The sequence below is a fragment of the Macrobrachium nipponense genome, chromosome 24, assembly GCF_015104395.2.
Source record: "Macrobrachium nipponense isolate FS-2020 chromosome 24, ASM1510439v2, whole genome shotgun sequence".
Taxonomy (NCBI): Eukaryota; Metazoa; Arthropoda; class Malacostraca; order Decapoda; family Palaemonidae; genus Macrobrachium; species Macrobrachium nipponense.
The window spans coordinates 53152563-53177165 of NC_061091.1; the positions used below are offsets into that span (position 1 = coordinate 53152563).

At 37.7% G+C, this 24603-nt stretch overlaps 1 protein-coding gene across 4 annotated transcripts in view; it reads right to left on the reverse strand.

The window, feature by feature from the left end:
• Positions 1–2089: 2089 nt before the first annotated feature.
• Positions 2090–24603, reverse strand: part of LOC135205633 (wings apart-like protein homolog) — a 115146-nt gene continuing 92632 nt past the window's right edge. For all 4 annotated transcript variants that reach the window (XM_064236438.1, XM_064236437.1, XM_064236439.1 and 1 more), the window contains exons 10-14: positions 21033–21144; positions 15797–15970; positions 15459–15547; positions 15044–15145; positions 2090–3516 (exon numbers count right to left, since the gene is read on the reverse strand). In XM_064236438.1, the coding sequence (XP_064092508.1) occupies positions 3361–3516; positions 15044–15145; positions 15459–15547; positions 15797–15970; positions 21033–21144 (633 nt within the window). In that variant the 3' untranslated portion in view covers positions 2090–3360. The remainder of the gene's footprint in view (positions 3517–15043; positions 15146–15458; positions 15548–15796; positions 15971–21032; positions 21145–24603) is intronic.

A 24603-nucleotide genomic window follows, 5' to 3' on the forward strand; every position in this document is an offset into this window, starting at 1 on the left:
GTGGCAGGCCAAACCATACCAATCACACCACTGAGGTGTTTTGCTATTCATTTACGATCTATCCTTTCTGATCTACCCATCTGATTTCAGTATATATAAGATGCATCATGGAATTTAGGCTACAAAGCCAAGCTATGGGGCTCGCTCTGAGCCATTCAGCTAAGCAATTACAGAAGTTTAAAGAGGTAGTTAAGGGTGGTTTGACAGGAAGATAAAAATATCCTAAAAACATGATGAATTACAAGAATCTAAAGGTGAAACTGGGATAAAACCTCAATATTACGATAAAAAAAACTACTGTATTTCGAGAGCTTGGACATATCGTGGAAGTAAGGAAGTAGTAAAGGATGTAAGTAAAAGGTTAGCTACTACGTGGGTGCAGCTAGGGCCCCCTGGTACACTACAAACACCCACCATACATAAACGTGTGGCGTATTGGTAGCACAATACGATTGTTTGTATGGTGCTTTTACGTTGCATGGAACCAGTGGTTATTCAGCAACGGGACCAAAGGCTTTGTGACTTCCGAACCACGACGAGAGTGAACTTCTATCACCAGAAATACACATCTCTCACTCCTTAATGGAACGGCCGAGAATTGGACCTGCGACCACGGAGGCGGGACGCTAACACCATACCAACCACGCCGCTGAGGCGCTGGAGAAGCAGTTTTTTTGGCGTTTGTATGGATGTTCCTTTTCAGTATACGAGGAACTCGGGCATTCAATTGCCAAGTTTTCAAGAGTATGCTAGTTTGCTTTTATGCAATCACTCTTGTTTTGTAGTCTAATTCTAGATCCATAAGTTAACAGTTCATTCTGAAGGACTCTTTCTTTAAAATTACCTTTGCGGCAATGATAAACCCAGGGGCGGATATAGGGCGTGTGGGGTACCTGGCTGGTAAACCTTAAAGCACTCTCCTATTCATGGGCAAGGAAAACGGGCCTTTTATTTTTTATCCATTCCAATGGAGAATGAAAATCTCTCAACATTTTGTTAGTGTATATATATATATATTTCATTAATTATCCCTTAATTAAATTTCATATATTTATAATTATTTCTTTGCAGAGGTGTGGGGGTCTAGGCCATGGCCTGCTTGGCTCCCCCATTAATCTGCCTCTGGATAGGCCTGTTCTATTTACATAAAATGTTTAATAATACTCTTTTGAACACAGCCAAATCCGACTTCCTATAAGCTTACCCACATTTCAAGAATGTTAAAAGATAACCTGGACATACATAAGCAATATAGTACCAAGTTTCACCAGTTAAAAAAAATAGTAAATGCAAAAGTTAAATCAAAGAATGTCTTGATAACCCAAAACTGATTAGTTTACATTGTGTCAACCTAACCACTGTAAACTTATACTGTACTAAAGAAATTTGTGAATAGAGAACAATAGACAAGTACACATGGGACAAACTTTTGTCAAAGTTGAAGGAACAGACATATCATAAGTGAACAATTGATACTAATTTCATCAAATTTAACTTTGAAGATTTTAACTGTAACTTTATTTTTCATGTCCATAGTGTACAGACTTGACCTGGTACCTTTAAAATTACACCCGTTCTCAACTGGGATGACTAATTAGTTCCTCCCAAATCCCCTTCTGTTTTTTTAACTTCAATAGCATACCTCCTCAATTTACCTTTTACTGGAGGCACTTACATTTTGGAACTGCTCTTACAAGCTAGTCAATTCATGTTGAAGTACATACAATTGATGATCAACTCTATAGTCTGCATTAAGAGCTATAAACAAAATGATTGCAATGACTACTTTTTGTGGCCTTTGGGATTAGTTGAGTTCAAACGGCAAACAAGTACAATCTACAACTGTCCTATGGCAACCTTATTTCCTGTAATTGTCAGTTTGCATGTAAAACAAGCTTGCAACATTGTGTATGCATTTTTCATTACTATATTTGCTGAATTTATCAATGAATGCAAAATTAGTTAAAAACTTTCAAAACTGACAAGGTAATACTTATTTCCTTGACATCACTGTATGAAATACTCTCTCTCTTATGACAAAAATTTTCACTAATCACTTTATAAAGATGAAGGTTAATAAAAAAACCCATTTCTCTCAGTACTTTAATGGAATATGTGTTCTTGCTCATACGAAAAAAATAATCTTATGAATGTATATGCTAACTTAAAAATTAAAAATAAATTAACTGAATTATGTGATCAATGACATGAGAACTGAAAAAACAAAATGAATTTTAATTGTGAATGAACTTCCCCAACAAGCATATACTGTAATAGATTGTACAAACGTGCTCAACATTTCACCTTTCTCTCTCTTGCGCTCTCAGATGCATCCTCTTCTTCGGGAAAATTTAATCTAATGTGAAATTATGAGATCTGTTGAGGTTCATTATATATATATATAAAAAGGAATTAGTGATGCTATGGAACCTCATCATTAAATAGAAAAAACTACCACTTGTGGAACTTTAAATTTTTATCACACACTCCTATCAGACGTGTAAGAGAAATAAAAGAACTATCATTATGCAAATATACTGTACAATCATAACCGTCATAAAAGAAAAACAAAAAAATAATAGAATCAGGTCACTGGTAGTGGAGAGCAAACACTTCTTAACACCACAGCACAACTGCTACTTGTGTATGCTAAGATTTGTTGAACCCTAAAAGGAAAACTAGACTCTCATACATCTTCATCCACTGTAGCATAAAAGACACATCTATAATACAATGAAAATAGGGTCCTCATCTCTGTAGTTTCCAAAACTGTAAAAGTATTTTATTTTTTCCTCTTCTAAACTATACACTCCCCCTTCACCAGTTAAAAGCCTCTCCAATTTGGGGGTTCTTGCTGTTTGCTGCTGCACCAGCTCCCCCTACGACAACACAAAAGACGGGGGAACTATCAAGTGCTGAGGGGATTAACCTAGTGCTGCCTCTTTGGTTTGGGTTTGCCAGTTACAACGTGGCTAGAAAAGGAGGGGTCAAAAAAGAACAAGGAAAAATCAAGAACTGCGGCATCTATTGCACTACTGTGTCAGAAAATGCGAATTGTACTCTTGGCGCCGCACATCGTGCAGGAGAAAGAAGAGAAGGAAAATATTCCAATGAGAAAGAGGGGTTTTCTCTCCCAAAGTTCAAAACAACTCTGTGGTATGTACATTTCTTTGGACAACTCTCAAAAATGTTCAATTTTCACATTCCATTTGGTACATACTAGCAAAAAATCAATTATACAAAATTTATTTATGGATACAATCACTAATATCTTTCTAACTCAACAAATATTTATACATAATGTACTCTTTATGTACTGAAAATTAAATACACTCTTTTTTTCCATTTTTAACGTGTAAACTAGAAACCAAAGGCATAGCCTTCAGATTCCTCCTCCTCTTGCTGCTGCTGCTGCTTCTTTTTCTCAACTTCTGCCTCTTCTTCTGGGGTTACATCTAACTTCTCCATATATTTAACGACTTTCTCCGTTGGTTTCAAACTCCGCAGGAGACTCGTCTTTGGGAGAGGAAAAACAATAAATAGAAAGTCATTCTACAATTAACATATAAAATTAACTGTATCAAGAGCCTTTTTACTTAACAACACCCCATAAGGAAGCACTTTTTAAAAAGTTTGCTTGGCAGTACACTCTGGGTATTACTAGAAGCTAATCACATAACTTCCTGACTGCACTGCTTCTTCTCCACTGTTCATATCTGTCCTCACTCTAATTTCTGCCATAATTAAGAACAAATTTAGTTTCATCACATTATCAACCATATACTACCATAAATACCTTTATGTCCCAAATACTTCCAGGTTCACCAGTTTTATTAGAGAATAGAGATTACAGAATTTAGGCCAAAAGCTGGGACCTTTGAAGTCATTCTGCGCTGAATTGGAAACCAACCATAAAAATTTGAAAGGTGTAACAGGAGGAAAAACTTGTAGTTGTGAGGAGAGGGTGGAAAGTAAGATGGAAGAAAGCAAAGGAATGAAAGGGTTTGTAGCTAGGGGTCGAAGAGACGCTACAAACTTTACGTAATGCCTACAGAGCACAGCATGAGGCGTACTGATGGCACTAACCCACTAGTTTTGTTTGTCAGATGGAAGGTTTTATATAAGCCTCATTACACATTCACCATCTGGATACTCAGTTATATCCCATTCACCTTTCCTTCCTTTTCATAAACATGCAGTACTGTCAACAGCTCTCTTCACTGTTCCTTGGTGTTAATTCACAGGAAGCTCCTTATTCTTGCACTTATTACTTCATTCTTCTTTTCCTCATCCTATTATTAGGACTTTTCCTTCCTTGAGTACTCAGCAGTAATAAAAACATTCTTCATTTAGCAGGTACTGATCAGTCAGCAATATAGTCTTCTTGGATCATCAACTTCATAAAGTGAAAATATCCTTGAGTAACATTTTACTTATCCTACTTCCAAGCCAATGACTGTCATGGCCTCACCTACAGCTTACGCTTGCACTCAAGACAAACCAAGAATCAATGTGAAAAATGCATATCAAGACATTTCCTCCTATCTGACAAGATAAAATACTTGGAAACCTAGGGAAATTTTGGACTTCATAAACACAAACAATAGACATTTCACTGATTGGTTTGAATGAATACAGGTTTTTCATAAAAACATGTTGCTTCCAGGCAGCCTCTAAATTATAATCTGACTTTGTGGCCCAGTTAAACTACCTTTTGATGAAGAAAAAAAAATAATAATGATCACTCAAAGATTTTCAAAATTTCACTATTACCTACTACCTTTATCATGAACACAATAGTGATGAAACTATAATTCAACCTCAAGCAGGTAAAATATTTTTTTGGGGGGTAGTATCAGTCATGAACATGTCCCATAATATGGCTAAAATAAAACTTTCTCTTCTCACAAATTCATCTCCTTAGATCCTCCACTACAGTATTTAATTAATCATAGCCTTCTTCTTACTGTCCTCTATTTATCTTGTCTGCACAAAAATAAAACACAGAACTACAATGATTATGTGATGGTAAAGGTGGTAAAGGTGAAGAGTCCTACAACATGACAAATTTTTAATCAATGTGTACTTTTCATAACTAACAAACCTGAGGTCTTCACATTAGAATAAATAACTTGGCACCAGCTGGAAACTGGTAAAATAAAAAAATTGTGTACGCATGGGACTATTGGCACCTGTGCTTGGTCATGAGTCATGTGGAGCCACCCACATAACCCTCTTTAACTCGTGACCCTGTTAGTTATTTTCTTTCCGCCTCCTTTTCTCCAATCTTGACATATATTTTGCTAACTAGGTTCATAATACCGACTGATAAAAAAAAAATTTCCTAACTCAAGAATATTTCAATCACTTCCCCATAATGAATATAAATGAAAGCATCAATATATGTGAAAATTAACCTTGTGAAAGTATGTCAACGACAAAAGATCTCCAAATGAACGATATCAACAAACTTTTCAAATATATTGTAATACTATTAACCCTTAAACGCCGAAGCGGTAAAAAAAAAAAAATGTCTCCCGTGTGCCGGAGGTGTTTCAGAGTGAGCGCCGAAGCGGAAAAAATATTTTTTTCAAAAATTCACAGCGCGCTTAGTTTTCAAGATTAAGAGTTCATTTTTGGCTCCTTTTTTTTTGTCATTGGCTGAAGTTTAGTATGCAACCATCAAAAATGAAAAAAATTATCATTATCATATATAAATAATGCGATATATGATAGCGCAAAAACGAAATTTCATATATAATTGTATTCAAATCGCGCTGTGCGCAAAACGGTTAAAGGTAACGAGTTACTTCTTTTTTCGTTGTAATGTACACTAAATTGTGATCATTTTGGTATATAACACATCGTAAAACGATAAAAGCAACACAGAGAAAATATTATCACAAAATAATGCATGAATTCGTAACGCACGGACGTAAACATATATATTTTTCAAAAATTCACCATAAATCTAAATATTGTCCTAGAGAGTTCCAATTTCTTTCAAAATGAAGACAAATGATTGAATATTACTATACTGTAAGAATATTAGCTTACAAATGCAGTTTTCGACCATATCTGACTAGGTAAAGTTGACCGAATGTCGAATTTTTTATATATATATTTTTTATATGCAATTATTTCGGAAATAAGAAAAGCTACAACCTTCAAATATTTTTCGTTTTATTCTACATGAAATTGCGCACATTTTCATATATAAAACTCTATGAAATGCCTAATATAAAACGGAGCAAATATTCCGAGAATGGAACGTACGCATTTCGGAGATTTGTGGCTGAGAATCCGCGTGCTGAGAGAAGGAAAGATTTTTTTTAAAATTCACCATAAATCTAAATATTGTGCTAGAGACTTCGAATTTGTTTCAAGATGAAGATAAATGACTGAATATTACTAGACTGTAAGAGTTTTAGCTTACAATTGCGTTTTTCGACCATTTCGGTAGAGTCAAAGTTGACTGAACGTGGTTTTTTTTTCTATTATCGTGATTTATATGCAAATATTTCAAAAATGAGAAAAGCTACAACCTTCAATTATTTTTTATTGAATTTTACATTAAATTGCGCACATTTTCATATATAAAACTTTATGTAACGGCTAATTTAAAATGGTGCAAACAATTACCACAATCGCACGTATGATTTTTTCGGAAGAGTTACCGCGCGGACGTAAAGAAAATGTTATTTTTTCATAAATTCACCATAAATCGAAATAGTGTGCTAGAGACTTCCAATTTGTTGCAAACTGAAGGTAAATGCTTGAATATTACTAGAATATAAGCGGTTTAGCTTACAATTGCGTTTTTCGACCATTTCGGTAGAGTCAAAGTTGACCGAAGGTTGAAAATTTGTCACATCATTTTTAATATGAAAATATTTCAAAATTGATAAAAGCTACAACCATGCGTTGTTTTTAGTTGTATTGTGCATGAAATTGCGCACATTTTCATATATAAAACTTTATGTAACGGCTAATTTAAAATGGTGCAAACATTACCACAATCGCATGTATGATTTTTTCGGAAGAGTTACCGCGCGGACGTAAGGAAAAAGTTTTTTCATAAATTCACCATAAATCGAAATATTGTGCTAGAGACTTCCAATTAGTTGCAAAATTAAGTTAAATGATTGAATATTACATAAAATATTAGAGTTTTTAGCTTTACAATTGCGCTTTTTACGAACCATTTCGATAGTCAAAGTTGACCGAAGGTTGAAATTTTGGCACTTATCGTTATTTATATGAAAATATCTCAAAACTGATAAAAGCTACAATCATGAGTAATTTTTTGTTGTATTTTTCATAAAAATGCGCACATTTTCATATATAATACTTCATGTAACGGCTAATTTAAAATGGTACAAAAATTATGTCAAAGTGACGAAATAATTTCCGAGATGTGTCACAGATACTTTTTAGTGCGGCAAGAAAGAAATTCGAGCTTGCGCGCCTGCGTAACGATGGTAAACAAAACAACACCTTGATCCGTGAACTCCCAGCATCCCCCAAGGCGCGTGATTCAAGAGTTTTCGGCTGGTAGGCCTAAAAGTATTTTTCCGCGAATTTTAAAAAAAACTTTTGTATGTCGACGTAAAATACGTCCAGTCGGCACCCGAGAGACAAAAAAATGTCGACGTAAAATACGTCCAGTCGGCGTTTAAGGGTTAAGGTGAAGAACGATACAACAGATTCTGAGAATAGTCAAGATTGTGCTGGGTTATAACAGGCCCAACAAAACATTACTAAAACTTAATGTTACTTAATGTTTAGCATTAGTGTCATCAATAATGGTCTCATTTGATTTGTGTTCTCTGTCACTATAATGCAGAGAAGTGTGCGACTGACTCTGCTGACTATCATAACAAAACAGTTCAATGTGACAACCAAGTCATAGTAACATACCCTAATAGGATTAGTGCATGTATGAAAAGAAAATGAGTGCAGGTACATTTGGAGTAGGAATTGGAAAGGTATACTATTGTTATAAAATGACAAATTTTTAACCAATTTGTATTTTTCATAACTAACAAACCTGAGATCTTAACATTAGGATAATACTAGCGCCAAGCTGGAAACTGGTAGAATTAATAATAATAAAAAAAAAAAAAAAAAAAAAAAAAAATGTGAGATCCAGGGATTATTGGCATCTGTACCAGGTCACGGGGTATTGTAGTCACCAGAATGCCCTTGGCGTCCCGTGACCTATCAGAGGTGGGCCTTATCTGTTAAGACATCAGGTTTGTTAGTTATGAAAAATACAAATTGGTTAAAAATTTGTCATTTGTTCATATACAAAACAAACCTTTGTTCTTAACATTAGGATAGACTTATTTATTAGTGGGAGGTAAGTCTCTATAACCGACTGGGAGTTTGCCACATTTATCCATTTCCGAATAGATGTATTCTAGGACAATGGACTATTAACCTTTGAACCAGAGATATCTGAGAATCTATTGGTTTCCCTCTCTGGGTGTTCCTACGATGCCATGGTTTATTGCATTACGGAAGGTGGAGAGCTATCCATTCTCATAAACCACTCCTGTCCCTTGTATCTGGATCTATTATCACCCCTCTCTCTTCCTATTATTGAGAGGAGTGTGTTGCTACTGAAAAGTATCCTATACTACTCTGGTTTTTCTTTACAGTATGGCTGTCCCCCTCACTTACATCTAGTCCTGTCCAGCTCATGATGGTACTCTCCTTCATACTGCCCATAGGTAAAGGAGTAGTTAAAAAAGTAGTAAAGAAGGAAGACCAATCATCTCATTCATTCTACTTCCATATCTTCATCTTAGACTAGACACAAACTAACCCACCAGGAGTACTGGATGATCTATATCACTTGCTGGGAAGCCACCACTGGACCCAAGGAAAAAGTGTCCAAGGATCTATGGGCAACATCTTTTAAATAAAGGAAGTGAAAGTTGTTTGGCGTTGCCAAATACCAGCTTTCAAAATCCTCTCCGCAGACATATTTTTCTTGAATAACAAAGAAGTGCTCAAGCCCCTGATGTCATGAGCTCTAGCTCTCTCCAGGCTATTTGACCCCGTCTCCTGTCATGTATGCATTCCTGATCGTTTCTCTCAGCCAAAACGATATTGTGTTCCTGGACACTTCCTTCTTGTTCCGTCCTGTACTTACAAAAAGCCTTTGGCATCCTGGCCTGAGATGCCGCATTCTTCTTAAGTATGCTCTTAGTACTCTGACAGGGCATAGCAGCATTTCTTCAGGGTCATTGTCCACAAATTCTGCCAGAGAAAGTAGGGAAAAGGAGTCGAATCTGTCATCCACTACTGATGGGTTTTGAGTTTTGGCAACAAATTCTGGGACAAACTCGAAAACCATTGACTTCCAACTTCTCGAATGCTTCACCACATATGACAGACCATGCAGCTTTCCCACCCTTTTGGTTGAGGCTAGAGCCAATAGGAAGACTGCCTTCAGGGTCAAGCTTCTATCTGTGGCCTGTCTCAATGGCTCATATGGGGGTTTTGTAAGACTACTCAGTACCATGGTCAAATCCCAATCTGGGGCTATTAGTTCCTTTGGGGAACAGGACTGCTCAAAACTCTTCATTAACATAGACATCTCCCATGAAGAAGAAATGTCCACGCCTTCCATCTGCAGAAGCGAAGCTAGAGCAGCCCTGTATCGCTTCACAGCAGATACAGGCATATGCCTTTCTGTCCTGAGATATATAAGAAAATCTGACAACTGTTGAATAGTGGTTCTGAGTGGAGACAAGTTCCCTCAATGACACCAATCACAGTAGGCAGACCATTTTCCTTGGTAGACTGCTGCCGATGACCTTCTGATATTTCCTGCCATCTGTGCTGCTGCTTTCTGAGAAAAGCCTCTCGCTCGCAGGAGATACTTGACAGTCTCCACCCGTGAAGTGATAAGGACTGCACCAACTGATGGTACCTTTCCTCGTGTGGTTGACTTAGTAGGTTGTTCCATGGAGGTAACTCTCAGCACATCTATTAGGAGTTCCAACAGGTCTAGAAACCATTCTGCCTTTGGCCACAATGGGGCTACCGGTCATTTGAGGTTCTGAGACTGCATTACCTTCTTCAGAACCTGATGGATTAGGCAAAATGGAGGAAATGCGTACGCGTCCAGATTGTCCCATGGGTGTTGTAGCGTATCTTCTGCTACTTCCTCTGTGTCCAGGACTACTGAACAATACACTTCCAACTTTTTGTTGTACCTGGTTGAGAATAGGTCTATGATCGGCCTTCCCCACAAGATGAACATTCTGTCCACCACTTCTTGATGCAAGGACCACTCCGTTCCTAGGATCTGGTCCCTGCGGCTCAATTTGACCAAGGACCACTCCGTTCCTAGGATCTGGTCCCTGCAACTCAAATTGTCGACCACTATGTTTCTTTTTCCTGGAATATATCTGGCTCTGATGTCTACTAAGTTCTCTACAGCCCACTGATGAAGTTGAACTGTCATCAGGTGTATCTGCCATGATACTAGGCCTCCTTGCTTGTTTACGTAACCTACTACTGTGGTGTTGTCTGACATCAATACCACTGATTGCCCCTTTACCCTCTCCTGGAATTCCTGTAGTGCCAAAAACACTGCTTTTAACTCCAACACGTCTATATGGAGTTCTCTGTCCTTGCAATTCCACGTCTCTGAAATAATCAGCTTCTCCATGTAGGCGCCCCAACCTTCGAGTGATGCATCCAAGAAAGGTAAGAGGTCCGGAGAGGGTGGCTGAAGGGGAACTCCAACTGTCAGATTGTTGTCCTGCACCCACCACAGGAGGTCTTTCCTCACCTCTGTCGAAAAGGGAATTTTCTCGTATGGGTGATCTACCGTTGGTGACCAAAACTCCTTCATCCTCCATTGCAATGATCGAAGGTGTAGTCTCCCGTGTGGTACCAGCTTCTCCAAGGAACTTAGAATTCCCAGGACTACTTGCCACTGTTTTGCTTTTCCAGAAAGGCATTTTCTCAACCCTCTGGTCTGCTGGGAACACTGGCTTTTACTGTGTCTATAATCATACCCAGATACACCAGCCATTGACTTCGATCCAACTTTGATTTCTCCTGATTTATTACAATGCCTAGGCTGTGACAAAAGTGCAGAAGGGTATCCCTGTCTCGAAGTAATTTTTCTTTGGACTTTGCTAACACCAGCCAGTCGTCTAGGTATCTTATTAGCCTGATCCCGAGCATGTGCCCATGTTGACACTAGTGATTACTCTTGTAAAAACTTGAGGAGATGTGGTCAATCCGAAGCACAGGACTGAATTGGAAAACTATCTCTGCAAGACTGAAGCGGAGAAATTTCCTGGAAGACAGATGGACTGGGATCTGAAAGTATGCGTCCTTCAAGTCTATTGTCAGCATAAAGTCCTTGTCCCTGACTGCTGCTAGAACTGTCTTTGGGGTCTCCATTCTGAATCTGGTTTTCCTCATAAACAGATTCAATGTTGACAAATCTATCACTGTCCTCCAATCTCCGTTGGCTTTGGGGAAAAGGATAATATGGCTGTAAAACACCTTTGACGGAAGCTATACTTGTTCTACAGTTCCCTTCTCCATCATCCTCTTCACTTCCTCTTGCAGAATAAGAGCTTTGAGATTCCTGAGCATAGGGCAGGTGTGGTAATGGTTGTTCTGTCAGGGGTGGGGTCACTTCGAACGGAATCAAATATCCACCATGCACTGCTCCGCTCCAAATTCCTGCCACACCCTCCAATGATTTGCCAGGCAACCCCCCACTGGTGTGGGTGAGTGATGAGAGGCGCCCATCCTATCATCTCGAACTTCTCCTCCTGCCCCTAATATCCCTTCCTCTCTTGGGTCTATTGTGAAAGGGCCGATGTGCTAACTTCTTTGGGGAAGAGGGTCTTGTTGATCTACAGATGTTATGTCTCACTGTTTTCTTTTGTGGTAATTGCTGATGTCTTACCTCATTAGAATTAGCCTGGCTTCCAGATGTTTTCCTAACTGCCTGCTGGACTAACCTGTCGTTAGTATCCATCCTTCTTCTATCTATAGCAGCTTCCAGTATAACCCCCCTTTGGTAACAGCAATTGCGACTCTAGGATATCCCCATTCTGCATTGCTAACAGGGAATCAAAGTCAATAGTGTGGCTTAATCTAGCCAATGCTGCATCTCTCCTCATCAACAGGATATTAGCCCATACATTGTCACTCAAATTCGTCAAGTACGCAATCGCTTTGGAACCTGATTGGAGCATTCTGAAAAACATTGTCTCATCTACTACTTTTCTTGTAGCTTCTGAGGATGCAATTTTTGCTACTGCTGTTGACCAAAGGTCTAACCAAGAAGCAGTCTGAAAGACAGAAGAGGCCATTGCTTCCAATGTAGGAGCCTCCTGACAAGTCTTTGACGGGCATTCCATCGTAACTTGATCCAAGGTTAATCCAGGCTTTAACCTTACCACATCTGGGTTAATTGGTCTTGACAGCTAAGGAACCATAGGTGTCGCTTAATCTTTCCTATGTTTCATCAATGGCAGGAGAATAAACTTAAAAATCTATTAGATCTTACCGAATTATCCCTTCCAGCAATCCTTGCATTGACATGCTGTAACACTGACTCCGCATGGCTTGATCAAGGTAATTCATATGACACCTTCGTATCCTTTTTCAGTCCACATACCATATCGATTCTTGGAGGAAGTATACTGCCAGGTACCTCCGGGATCTTCGAAAGGTTATTGAATTGACGAATCGAATCAAATCAACCACCTCCGCATACAAAGCCAGAAACTCCTGGTTTTCCCCTTCCTCCAGTTCCAAGGCATTGTGTTTGGCCGCAGGAGAAGCCAGTTCACTTCTTTCCTCTGACAAACGTTTGGGTGCATCATGGCCGTCCGACCCTACGACTGCAGCATCTTTGATCTCTGATGGCCGACGTCCGCTCGATCTCGAATAGTCAGTAAGGGAATGTGACCACCTAACTTCTTCTCTACTTGCAGATCTAGAGCGAGAACTCCGTCTATACCTCCAAGATGAAGGTTCTCCTGAAACTGAGCTAATTTCCTCTCTATCTCTATTAATATTATTCAAGGTCATTTGACTATCATCTCTGACAGCCGGCAGGGAAGTTGACCTTGATCTCTCGTCAAGGCGAACACCTTCCATCAGTGTATCAGGAGAGGTTACCAACTCTTTATTATTTGACCTTTTAACGGGAGCTTTCTCATCCTTTCTTCTTATTTTAAAAGGTCTTACAGGAGAAATGCTGCCCACTCACTAAACGTTTTGTCCTCACCACTGGCATCTCTGCAGCGGCCACCATTCCAGCAACCGTTGATGCTTTCGCCTGTTTGGACGCCTGTAAATGACTTCGTCCGTTAACGTTAAGTTTACCAGCCACTGTCTTCTTCACTTTGTTGCTGACAGGGATGTGACAGTCCTGGCTCGAAGATGAAGAAGAATTTACTCTTCTTCTCTTGACTTGAGGATCAGTCACAAAGTCCCGTATCCTCCAACACTTGACTGGTACACGCAGTGATGTCATTGTATTTTGCGATGATGCCGAACTAGAGGAAGGAGACGAAGAAGACAACGATTCTTTCTTATCTATTTTGTCCTCTACAGCTTGTATTTCTTCATGACTATGTACCAAAGTCAGAAAGCGTATTCATCTCCGGAGGCAACGAAGTAGTGAGAGAAGCAGCAAGCTGTGACGTCATCGCGTCAGCCATAACTGTGTGTGACGTTCATTGTGATGTCACCATGCTTATAGGGAGAGATTGAGAGGATGCTGCTGGAATCCCTGCGTGTGCTGCAAAACTATTTCCAATGTTCTGCATCGCCGGAAACATCGATGTTGTCGTTGCCGTAGCATTTGCTCCCATATATTGCAGGCCAGGGGGATGAGGAACATTCATCGTTGTCAGGCCTGGTAGGCTTAACGCTGACCACATTCCTTTCATTCTCTGCACATCGGGGGCTGAAACCTGGGACAAAGATGGCGATGCTCCCCCTCTCCCTGCCGGGAATGACGGAGTGTAATTATGCATAAAGTTACCCAAGCTCCTCCTGGGGTTTCCAATAACGAATCGCTAGAAGAAACTGAAGGGGTATGAGAAACATCAAAAACAGGTGACGAAACATATGGAGCAGTCTGATATATTGCTGATACAAAAGCTGACAACGCTTGGTCATCCCAAGATGGCATCGACGCCTTTCTTTGGTACTGGCCCTTCCCATAAAACTTCATCCCCTGTTCCACTGACCAACCACAACAAACTGAACAAGGATTAGTAATAGTGCCTACATTTTCTCTGCACCTACTACACGTTGCATGTGGATCTGTATTAACTGATGTTAAAAATCTTGAACAAGGAAACCCACTCACTCCAGGGCATTTCCTTTCTCTCTTACAAGAACCCAAAGAAATTTCCCTTGGTGAAGCAAAATTCTCCATCTTGCAATGTACGCACACCTAATAGATAGGTCACGTGATACCAAGGGCATTCTGGGAACTACAATACCCTGTGACCTGGTATAGATGCCAATAGACCCTGGATCTCACAAGTTTTTTTTTTTTAATTTATTCTACCGGTTTCCAGCTTGGTGCTAGTATTATCCAAATGTTAAGACCGAAGGTTTGTTTCATATATAAACAACAAACAATTTAATCAGATCACTGAAAATAGCAGGTTGGTGGGAAGAGACTACAGGGAATGGACGAGAAAGGTAACAGCAATGCTAAAATGAGTCGGCAAAGATTCTTTGGCAACATTAATTACTGCTATTGTCATTATGGTACAAAAGACTGCAAGATCTCTTTAGCAGTTTTCTTTTATTATCATCATCATCATACAAGCAACATTTTAAGTGGCATATTCAAACCATTTTAATCTCTAAAGGTCTTAACATTTCTAAATGATACTTCAACTCAACTACTTAATGGTGAATAAGCTAGGCTACAGCTCTATGCAATCAACGCATCAAATACTTACGATGATAAAATGATTAAAGATGACACAGGAATAAACTAAACGAAAAACACAGGAATACATACCGTTGCTGTCAGATCCATAAACCTCAAGAATTTTCTAAGAACTGTTACCATCAAGGTAAACTTGGAATCTGGAAGCATGGCTCTTATCTCTGCTTCCCGGTCCTGTGAGAGGTTTTACAGCCTTAGTACTAATCAATGACACAATGAGAATTAATTTCGAACAATGAATAAGTATTAAAGGATACAGAAATGACAGTATCACCTACAGGGTAGTCTGATGAAAAATCCCAATACAAAATCTTCAGCATTATTAGGAAAGGACAATAATAATAATAATAATAATAAAAAAAAGACTAATGACAACAATTACATAGAAAACCATACACCTTAAAAGAGATGAACGCACTAGTAAAGAAAATATGAGTACTATACTGTATATTTATACCACTAAAATCTACTCAATACAAAAAATTACCTCATCATCCATGATACAATAACCAGTAAGCAAAGCTGTGTAAGCTGCTATTAGTGTATCCTCCATGTGGTGACCAGCTTTTTGTAGCACTGGAAGAAGAAAAATTATTGATGCTGGATTTGAGCCCAAACATAAGTTATTCTTCAAGCAATTAAAACTCAAAATTCTGCACATCAAAAATTATCAAAAAATTACCCTAATATTCCAAATTATTGGCCAGTATATAATCTTTTGGGTACAATCAGTACAAACACTGAATTTAATAAATGTGCAGCAACAATGTCAAAAATCTTCCTTTATCTTTCAAAAACACTTCAATGATAAAAAAAATTAATTACATCTGGCTACAGTCTCCTCGATCTCATCATCTTTTTTCTCATCTTCCTGTTGCTTCTTTGCTAGATCATGATCAATAATTTCATCTGTGTGTGCTTCTTGCTGGCGTGCACTTGCCTCACTACGATAAAACAATTCCACCAAAGCTTGCATAGCTCCCTTCCTTTCTCCCACAGCTGAAAAATAATTGTTGACAGCTTCAGACAAAGTTTTGATATGCCTACTCAGGTTTACTACCTAAATATTTATCATTCTGGAAATAAGAAAGGTGAGAATTTAAGATCTGCTCAAAATAACACAGCTCTAGAGAAAATCACCATACATACTCAAGCAAAGATAATACAACTACTTGAAGAAGATACCAAACTTATGACAGCTCTACTATTTTTTCCATTTATTGTTCACCAAGTTCCCCAAGCAATATCCAGAAACTGTCATAAAGGCTGTTGATTGGTACCCACTTGAAAGGGGACAAAACCAATAAAAATTTGCACTCTTATAAATTGGTCCTATACAATGTTAAACAGGTATAAGTTGAATAAAAAACTTCTCAGGGATGCGATCATAACTGTTACAGATTGACTGCAATTCAGATATTCAATTGAACCAATAAATTACATTCAATACATAAAGTAATTCATGTAGGGTAGCTATCAAATATCCCAAGATAAGAGTCCAAGTCCTATACCAGGAAAATATACCTTTTTATTGATTAGCCACTGTATTTAATATGCTTTATAACTACAGTACCATATTTCTCTGTTCTTAAGCTGGCTACTAAGTGTTAGTAGTGATAATTTCTGAGAATGGCAGTTTTATCTGACAAACTTCAGAAGAAACACTTTTGGCTACTGCAACATCATCACTCCTCTTTTAACCCTTAAACGACTCAGCGGTATTTCAGAAATCGTCTCCCGTATGCTGGCGGGGTTCAGAAGTGAGCGCCGAAGCGGAAAAAAGTTTTTTTTTTTTTTTTTTTTTTAAATCACAGCACACCTAGTTTTCAAGATTAAGATTTCATTTTTGGCTCCTTTTTTTTGTCGCCTGAAGTTTAGTATGCAACCACCAGAAATGAAAAAAAATATCATTATCATATATAAATATTAGAATATATGACAATGTGAAAAAAATTTCATATATAATTGTATAAAAATAGTGCTTTGAGCAAAACGGTTAAAGCTAACGAGTTAATTTTTTTATGTTACATTGTACACTAAATTGCGATCATTTTGGTATATAACAAATTGTAAAATGATCAAAGCAACACAGAGAAAATATTACCACAAAATGATGCATGAATTCGTAACTCGTACAGTAAATTTTTCTTTTTTCTTTTAATTCACCATAAATCGAAATCGAAATATTGTGCTAGACTTCCCGTTTCTTGCAAAATGAAGGAAATTGATTGAATATTACTAGCCTGTAAGAGTTTAAGCTTACAATTGCATTTTTCGGCCATTTCGGTTGAGTTAAAGTTGACTGAATGTCAATTTTTTTCTATTTATAGTGATTTATATGCAAATATTTCAAAACTGATGAAAGCTACAACCACGAGTTATTTTTTGTTGTATTCTACATGAAATTGCGCACATTTTCATATATAAAACTCTAAGTAACGGCTAATATAAAACGGTGTAAATATTACGACAATGTGACTCAAGCACTTCGGACATTTGCGGCCGAGATTCCGCGCGCGGAGGAAGGAAAGTTTTTTTTTTTTTCTAAAATTCACCATAAATTGAAATATTGTGCTAGAGACTTCCCGTTTGTTGCAAAATGAAGGTACGTGATTGAATATTACTAGACTGTAAGAGTTTTATCTTACAATTGCGTTTTTCGACCACTTCGGTCAAGTTAAAGTTGACTGTATGTCGAATTTTTTCTATTTATCGTCATTTATATGCAAATATTTCAAAAATGATAAAAGCTACGACCATGAGTTATTTTTGGTTGTATTCTACATGAAATTGCACATATTTTCATATATAAAACTCTATATAACAGATAATATAAAACGGGGCATATATTACGACAATGTGACTCAAACATTTCGGAGAATTGTGGCAGAGATACTGCATGCGGAGGGAAGGAAAAAGTTTTTTTTACTAAAATTCACCATAAATCAAAATATTGTGCTAGACTTCCAATTTATTTCAAAATGAAGGTAAATGATTGAATATTACTAGCGGAGGGAAGGAAAAAGTTTTTTTTACTAAAATTCACCATAAATCAAAATATTGTGCTAGACTTCCAATTTATTTCAAAATGAAGGTAAATGATTGAATATTACTAGACTGTAAGTGTTTTAGCTTACAATTGCATTTTTCGACCATTTTGGTGGAGTCAAATTTGACCGAATGTCAAATTTTTTCTATTTATTGTGATTTATGCATTAATATTTCAAAAATGATAAAAGCTACGACCATGAGTTATTTTTCATTGTTTTCTACATGAAATTGCGCACATTTTCATATCTAAAACATTATGTAACGGTAACGGCTAATATAAAACGGTGCAAACATTATGACAAACACGACAAACTGACGGAAGAATTTCAGATTTTTTCGGGAGCTACTGCGGGGATGTAAGGAAATTTGTTTTAAAAAAATTCACCATAAATCGAAATATTGTGCTAGAGACTTCCAATTTGTTGCAAAATGAAGGTAAATGATTGAATATTACCAAAATAAAGTGTTTTAGCTTACAATTGCGTTTTTCGACCATTTCAGTCGAGTCAAAGTTGACTGAAGGTTGAAATTTTGGCACTTATCGTGATTTATATGAAAATATTTCAAAACTGATGAAAGCTACAAGCATGGGTTGTTTTTTTGTTGTATTCTATATTAAATTGCGCACATTTTCATATATAAAACTTTATGTAACGGCTAATTTAAAATGGTGCTAACATTACGACAAACTGACAAAAGAATTTCAGATTTTTTTGGCAGTTACCGCACGGACGTAAGGATAAAGATTTTAAAAAAATTCACCATAAATCAAAATATTGTGCTAGAGACTTCCAATTTGTTGCAAAATGAAGGAAAATGATTGAATATTACTAGAATGTAAAAGTTTTAGCTTACAATTGCGTTTTTGGACCATTTCTGTTGAGTCAAAGTTGACTGAAGGTTGAAATTTTAGCACTTCATTGCTATTTATGAAAATATTTCAAAACTGATAAAAGCTACAACCATGGGTTGTATTTTGTTGTATTCTACATGAAAATGCACAAATTTTCATAAATTAAATTTTATGTAACGGCTAATATAAAACGATGCAAACATTACGACAATCTGACAAACGAATTTCAGATTTTTTCGACAGAGTTACCACGTCGGCGTAAGGAAAAAGTTTTTTTTCATAAATTCACCATAAATCAAAATACTGTGCTAGAGACTTCCAATTTGTTGCAAAATCAAATTAAATTATTGAATATTACTAAAATGTAAGATTTTTAGCTTACAATTGCGTTTTTCGATTATTTCGGTAGAGTCAAAGTTGACCAAAGGCTGAAGTTTTTTCAAAAATTCACCATAAATCGAAATATTGTGCTAGAAACTTCCAATTTCTTGCAAAATGAAGGTAAATGATTGAATATTACCAAAATATAAGAGTTTTAGCTTACAATTGCATTTTTCGACCATTTCAGTTGAGTCAAAGGTGACTGAAGGTTGAAATTTTGACACATCGCTATTTATGCAAATATTTCAAAACTGATAAAAGCTACAACCATAGGTTGTTTTTGGTTGTATTCTACATGAAAATGCACACATTTTCATATATAAAACTTTATGTAACAGCTAATATAAAACAGTGCAAACATTACGACAATCGGACGAAAGAATTTCAGATTTTTTCGGCAGAGTTACCGCGCGGACGTAAGGAAAATTTTTTTTTTTTTTTTTCAAAATTCACCATAAATTGAAATATTGTGCTAGAGACTTCCAATTTGTTGTAAAATGAAGGTAAATGATTGAATATTACTAAAATGTAAGAGTTTCAGCTTACAATTGCGTTTTTCGACCATTTCAGTAGAGTCAAAGTTGACCGAAGGTTGAAATTTTGGCACTTATCGTGATTTATATGAAAATATTTCAAAACTGATAGAAGCGACAGCCATGGGTTGTTTTTAGTTGTATTCTACATGAAAATGCACACATTTTCATATATAAAACATGATAAAACTGCAAAAATTATGACAAAGTGACAAAATAATTTCTGAGATGTGTCGCTGATGCTTTTTAGTGCGAGAAGAAAGAAATTTGCGCATGTGCGCCTGGGTAACGTTTGTAAACAAAACAACAGCTTGATCCATGAACTCCCGGTATCCCTCAAGGCGCGATTCAAAATTTTTCGCCAAGTAGGCCAATAACTATTTTTCAGCAATATTTAAAAATACTTTTTAGCGTCGGCATATTCTACGTCAATTAAGCACCCGACAGACAATTTTCGTCAACGTAAAATACGTCCAATAGGCGTTTAAGGGTTAATATAAATATAAAGATATAAGCCATGTATGAGAACACGGGCCCTGCATATTTAATCATAACAAGCATCTCAATCTTGGAATAATTATGAAATTCTCATTTATCTCTAAGAAAATTTACAGGTCACTTGCTTTAATTGCTTCCATAGTGATAAGTGTCAGAAGAATAATGTTTGGCAAATTTTGATGCTGGCTGAAATACATGTAATACTATTGACTATAATGGTGGGACTGTCTCTATTATTTAATAGAAACAACTGACTTATTCCATTTTATAGGATAATTTAACAGCACTTCCTATAAAAGTGGGGAGACAAATTTATCAGGACATAGTGTAGACCTTTACATTATTTCAATTTACATTATTTGCAAAAAAGTAAAATTGATATTACAATTCAGTAGCAATGTAACTTTTTAGTTTCTTTACACCATAGAGTTGCAGTATGCTTTGCAAGGCAAAATGCAAGTACTAGTACCCCTTACATAGTTGTGAAATGGAAAATATAAGTATATACTTATAACTCATGGAACAGCCAAGGAAGATAAAAGTGCTAATTTAGAAATGAATGTTACAACTTTCTTTGCGACCTGCTTGAAGCAATTAGATATAACAGGGGTTTCTATAATTATAGATAGTAATTATATACAATTATAATAAAAAAAAATCTTTAACGAAGTAACAAAGAATGGACTATGAAGTCTATGGAAAAGAAATACTTTATTATCACTGGGTAGCATTACAAAATACTCACATTTAAATATATCGTTCGTATCTGTGTCAAGAAAGTCTGGAGCTTTAGTTTTCATCAAGATTACTCTGTTGTTTTTACTGTGCTCCACCAAATTCAAAAGAAGACTGCATGCCTGGAATGAAAAAAAAAAATTCAACTGCAACTACTGGTAAAAAATAAAAACTTTTCACACCAATTCTCAATTAAGATTCTTCCATATCCTTTATGGATCAGAGTACATCATGTAAAACCATTGTTACCAGTTGCTTTCACTACTGAAAACTAAGTAGTGAGTTTTAAAAATATGAAGAACAATTTGTTCACTTATTAACTTTGCAAATGCAAAATTTCAGTTTAATTCAAATAAGATGCAGGCAGCATTGCCTTACCACTTTTTTAAGTATGAAACAAATGAAAAATTAGTCCTACGAGGTTAACAATTATAATAAATATGACAAACTTTTAACCAATTTGTATTTTTCATAACTAACATACCTGAGATCTTAACATTAGGATAATACTAGCGCCAAGCTGGAAACCGGTAGAATTAAAAATAAACTTGTGAGATCCAGGGACTATTGGCATCTGTACCAGGTCATGGGGTTTTGTAGTCACCAGAATGCCCTTGGCATCCCTTGACCTATCAGTTACTCTTCCAACCCAGTTTAGACTGCTAGAGGGGTGGTTAAAGGTGGGCCTTTATCTGTTAAGACCTCAGATTTGTTAGTTATGAAAAATACAAATTGGTTAAAAATTTGTCATTTGTTCATATACGGAACAAACCTTCTGTCTTTAACATTAAGATAGACTTACTTATTGGTGGGAGGTCAGTCTCTACAACTGACTAGGAGTTTGCCACCTTTATCCATTTCCGAATAGTATGTGTATTCCAAGACAATGGACTATTAACCCTTGAACCAACGATATATGAGAATCTATTGGTTTCCCTCTCTGGGTGGTCCTACGATGCCATGGTTTATTACATTACGGAAGATGGAGAACTCTCCATTCTCCTAAACCACTCCTGTCCCTTGTACCTGGATCTATTGTCACCCCTCTCTCCCTATTACCGAGAGGAGTGTGTTGCTACTGAAAAGTATATTATACTCTAGATTATCTTTACAGTATGGCTGACCACCTCACCGTTCCAGCTCATGATGGTACTCTCCTTCATACTGCCCGTAGGTAAAGGATTAGAAAGAAAGTAGTAAAAAAGAAAGAACAGTCATCTCATTCATTCTACTTTCATACCTTCATCTTAGACTAGACACAAACTGACCCGCCAGGGGTACCGAATGAGCTATACCACTTGCTGGGCCGCCACCACTGGACCCAAGGAAAAAGTGTCCAAGGATCAATGGACAACATCTTTTAAATAAAGGAAGTGAAAGTTGTTTGGCGTTGCCAAATACCAGCTTTCAAAATTCTCTCTACAGACATATTCTTCTTGAATGCCAAAGAAGCGCTCAAGCCCCTGATGTCATGAGCTCTAGCCCTCTCTCAGCTATTTGACCCTCTGTCTTCTGACATGTATGCATTCCTTATAATTTCTTTCAGCCAAAACGATATTGTGCTCCTGGACACTTCCCTTTTGTTCCGTCCTGGCTTACGAACAGCCTCTAGCACCCCGGCCTGAGATGCCTCGTCCTTCTTAAGTACTCTGACAGGACACAGAAGCATTTCTTCCTTGTCATTGTCTACAAATTCTGCCAGAGAAGGTATGGAAAAGGAGTTGAATCTGCCATCCATTACTGATGGGTTTTGAGTGTTGGCTACGAATTCTGGGACAAACTCGAATACCATTGACTTCCAACCTCTCGAATGCTTTACCACATATGACAGACCATGCAGTTCCCCCATCCTTTTGGTTGAGGCTAGGGCCAATAAGAAGACTGTCTTCAGGGTCAGGCTCCTATCTGTGGACTGTCTTAATGGCTCATAGGAAGGTTTTGCAAGACTACTCAGTACCATGGTCAAATCCCAAACTGGGGCTTTTAGTTCCTTTGGCAAACAGGACTGCTCAAAACTCTTCATTAACATAGCCAATTCTCATGAAGACGAAATGTCAACCTTCCATGCGTAAGACCGAGGCTAGAGCAGCCCTGTACCCCTTTACAGTAGATACAGACATATGCCTTTCTGTCCTGAGATATATCAGAAAATCTGCTAATTGTTGAATAGTGGTTCCGAGTGGAGACAAGTTCCCTCTACGACACCAATCACAGTATGCTGACCATTTTCCTTGGTAGACCGCTGCAGATGACCTTCTGATATTTCCTGCCATCTGTGTTGCTGATTTCTGAGAAAAGGCTCTAGCTCGCAGGAGATACTCGACAGTCTCCACCCGTGAAGTGATAGGGACTTCACCGACTGGTGGTACCTCTCTCCATGTGCGGCTGACATAGTAGGTTGTTCCATGGAGGTAACTCTCTCGGCACGTCTATTAGGAGTTCCAACAGATCCAGAAACCATTCTGCCTTCGGCCATAAAGGTGCTACCAAAATCATTTTGAGGTTCTGAGACTGCATTACCTTGTTCAGAACCTGATGGATTAGAAAAAATGGAGGGAATGCGTAAACGTCCAGATTGTCTCATAGGTGTTGTAGTGCATCTTCTGCTACTGCCTCTATGTCTGGGACTACTGAACAATACACTTCCAACTTTTTGTTCTACCTGGTTAGAATAGGTCTATGACCGGCCTTTCCCACAATATGAGCATTCTGTCCACTACTTCTTGATACAAGGACCACTTCGTTCCCAAGATCTGATCCCACCGGCTCAACTTGTCGGCCACTATGTTTCTTTTTCCTGGAATATATCTGGCCCTGATGTCTACTAAGTTCTCTACAGCCCACTGATGAAGTTGAACTGTCATCATGTGCAACTACCGAGATACAAGGCCTCCTTGCTTGTTTACGTAAGCTACTACTGTGGTGTTGTCTGACATCAATACCACTCATTGGCCCTTCACCCTCTCCCGGAATTCCTCAAGTGCCAGAAACACTGCTTTTAACTCCAACACTTTAATAAGGAGTTCTCTGTCCTCACAACTCCATTTTGCTGAAATCATCAGCTCCTCCATGTGGGCTCCCCAACCTTCGAGTGACGCATCTGAGAACAGCAAGAGGTCCGGGGAGGGTTGCTGAAGGGGAACTCCCACTGTCAGATTGCTGTCCTGCACCCATCACAGTAGGTCTTTCCTCACCTCTGTCGACAAGGGAATTTGCTCGTATGGGTGATCTACCGTTGGTGACCAAAACTCCTTCATCGTCCACTGCAGAGATCGAAGGTGTAGCCTCCTGTGTGGTACCAGCTTCTCCAAGGAACCTAGAATTCCCAGTACTACTTGCCACTGTCTTGCTGGCTGTGTTTGTTTTTCCAGAAAGGCATTCACCACTTGTTTGCATTTCTCTACCCCCTGGTCTGCTGGGAACACTGGCTTTTACTGTGTCTATAATCATACCCAGATACACCAGCCGTTGACTTCAATCCAACTTCGACTTCTGATTTATCACAATGCCTAGGCTGTGACAAAACTGCAGAAGGGTCACCCTGTCCCGAAGTCATTTTTCTCTGGACTTTGCTATCACTA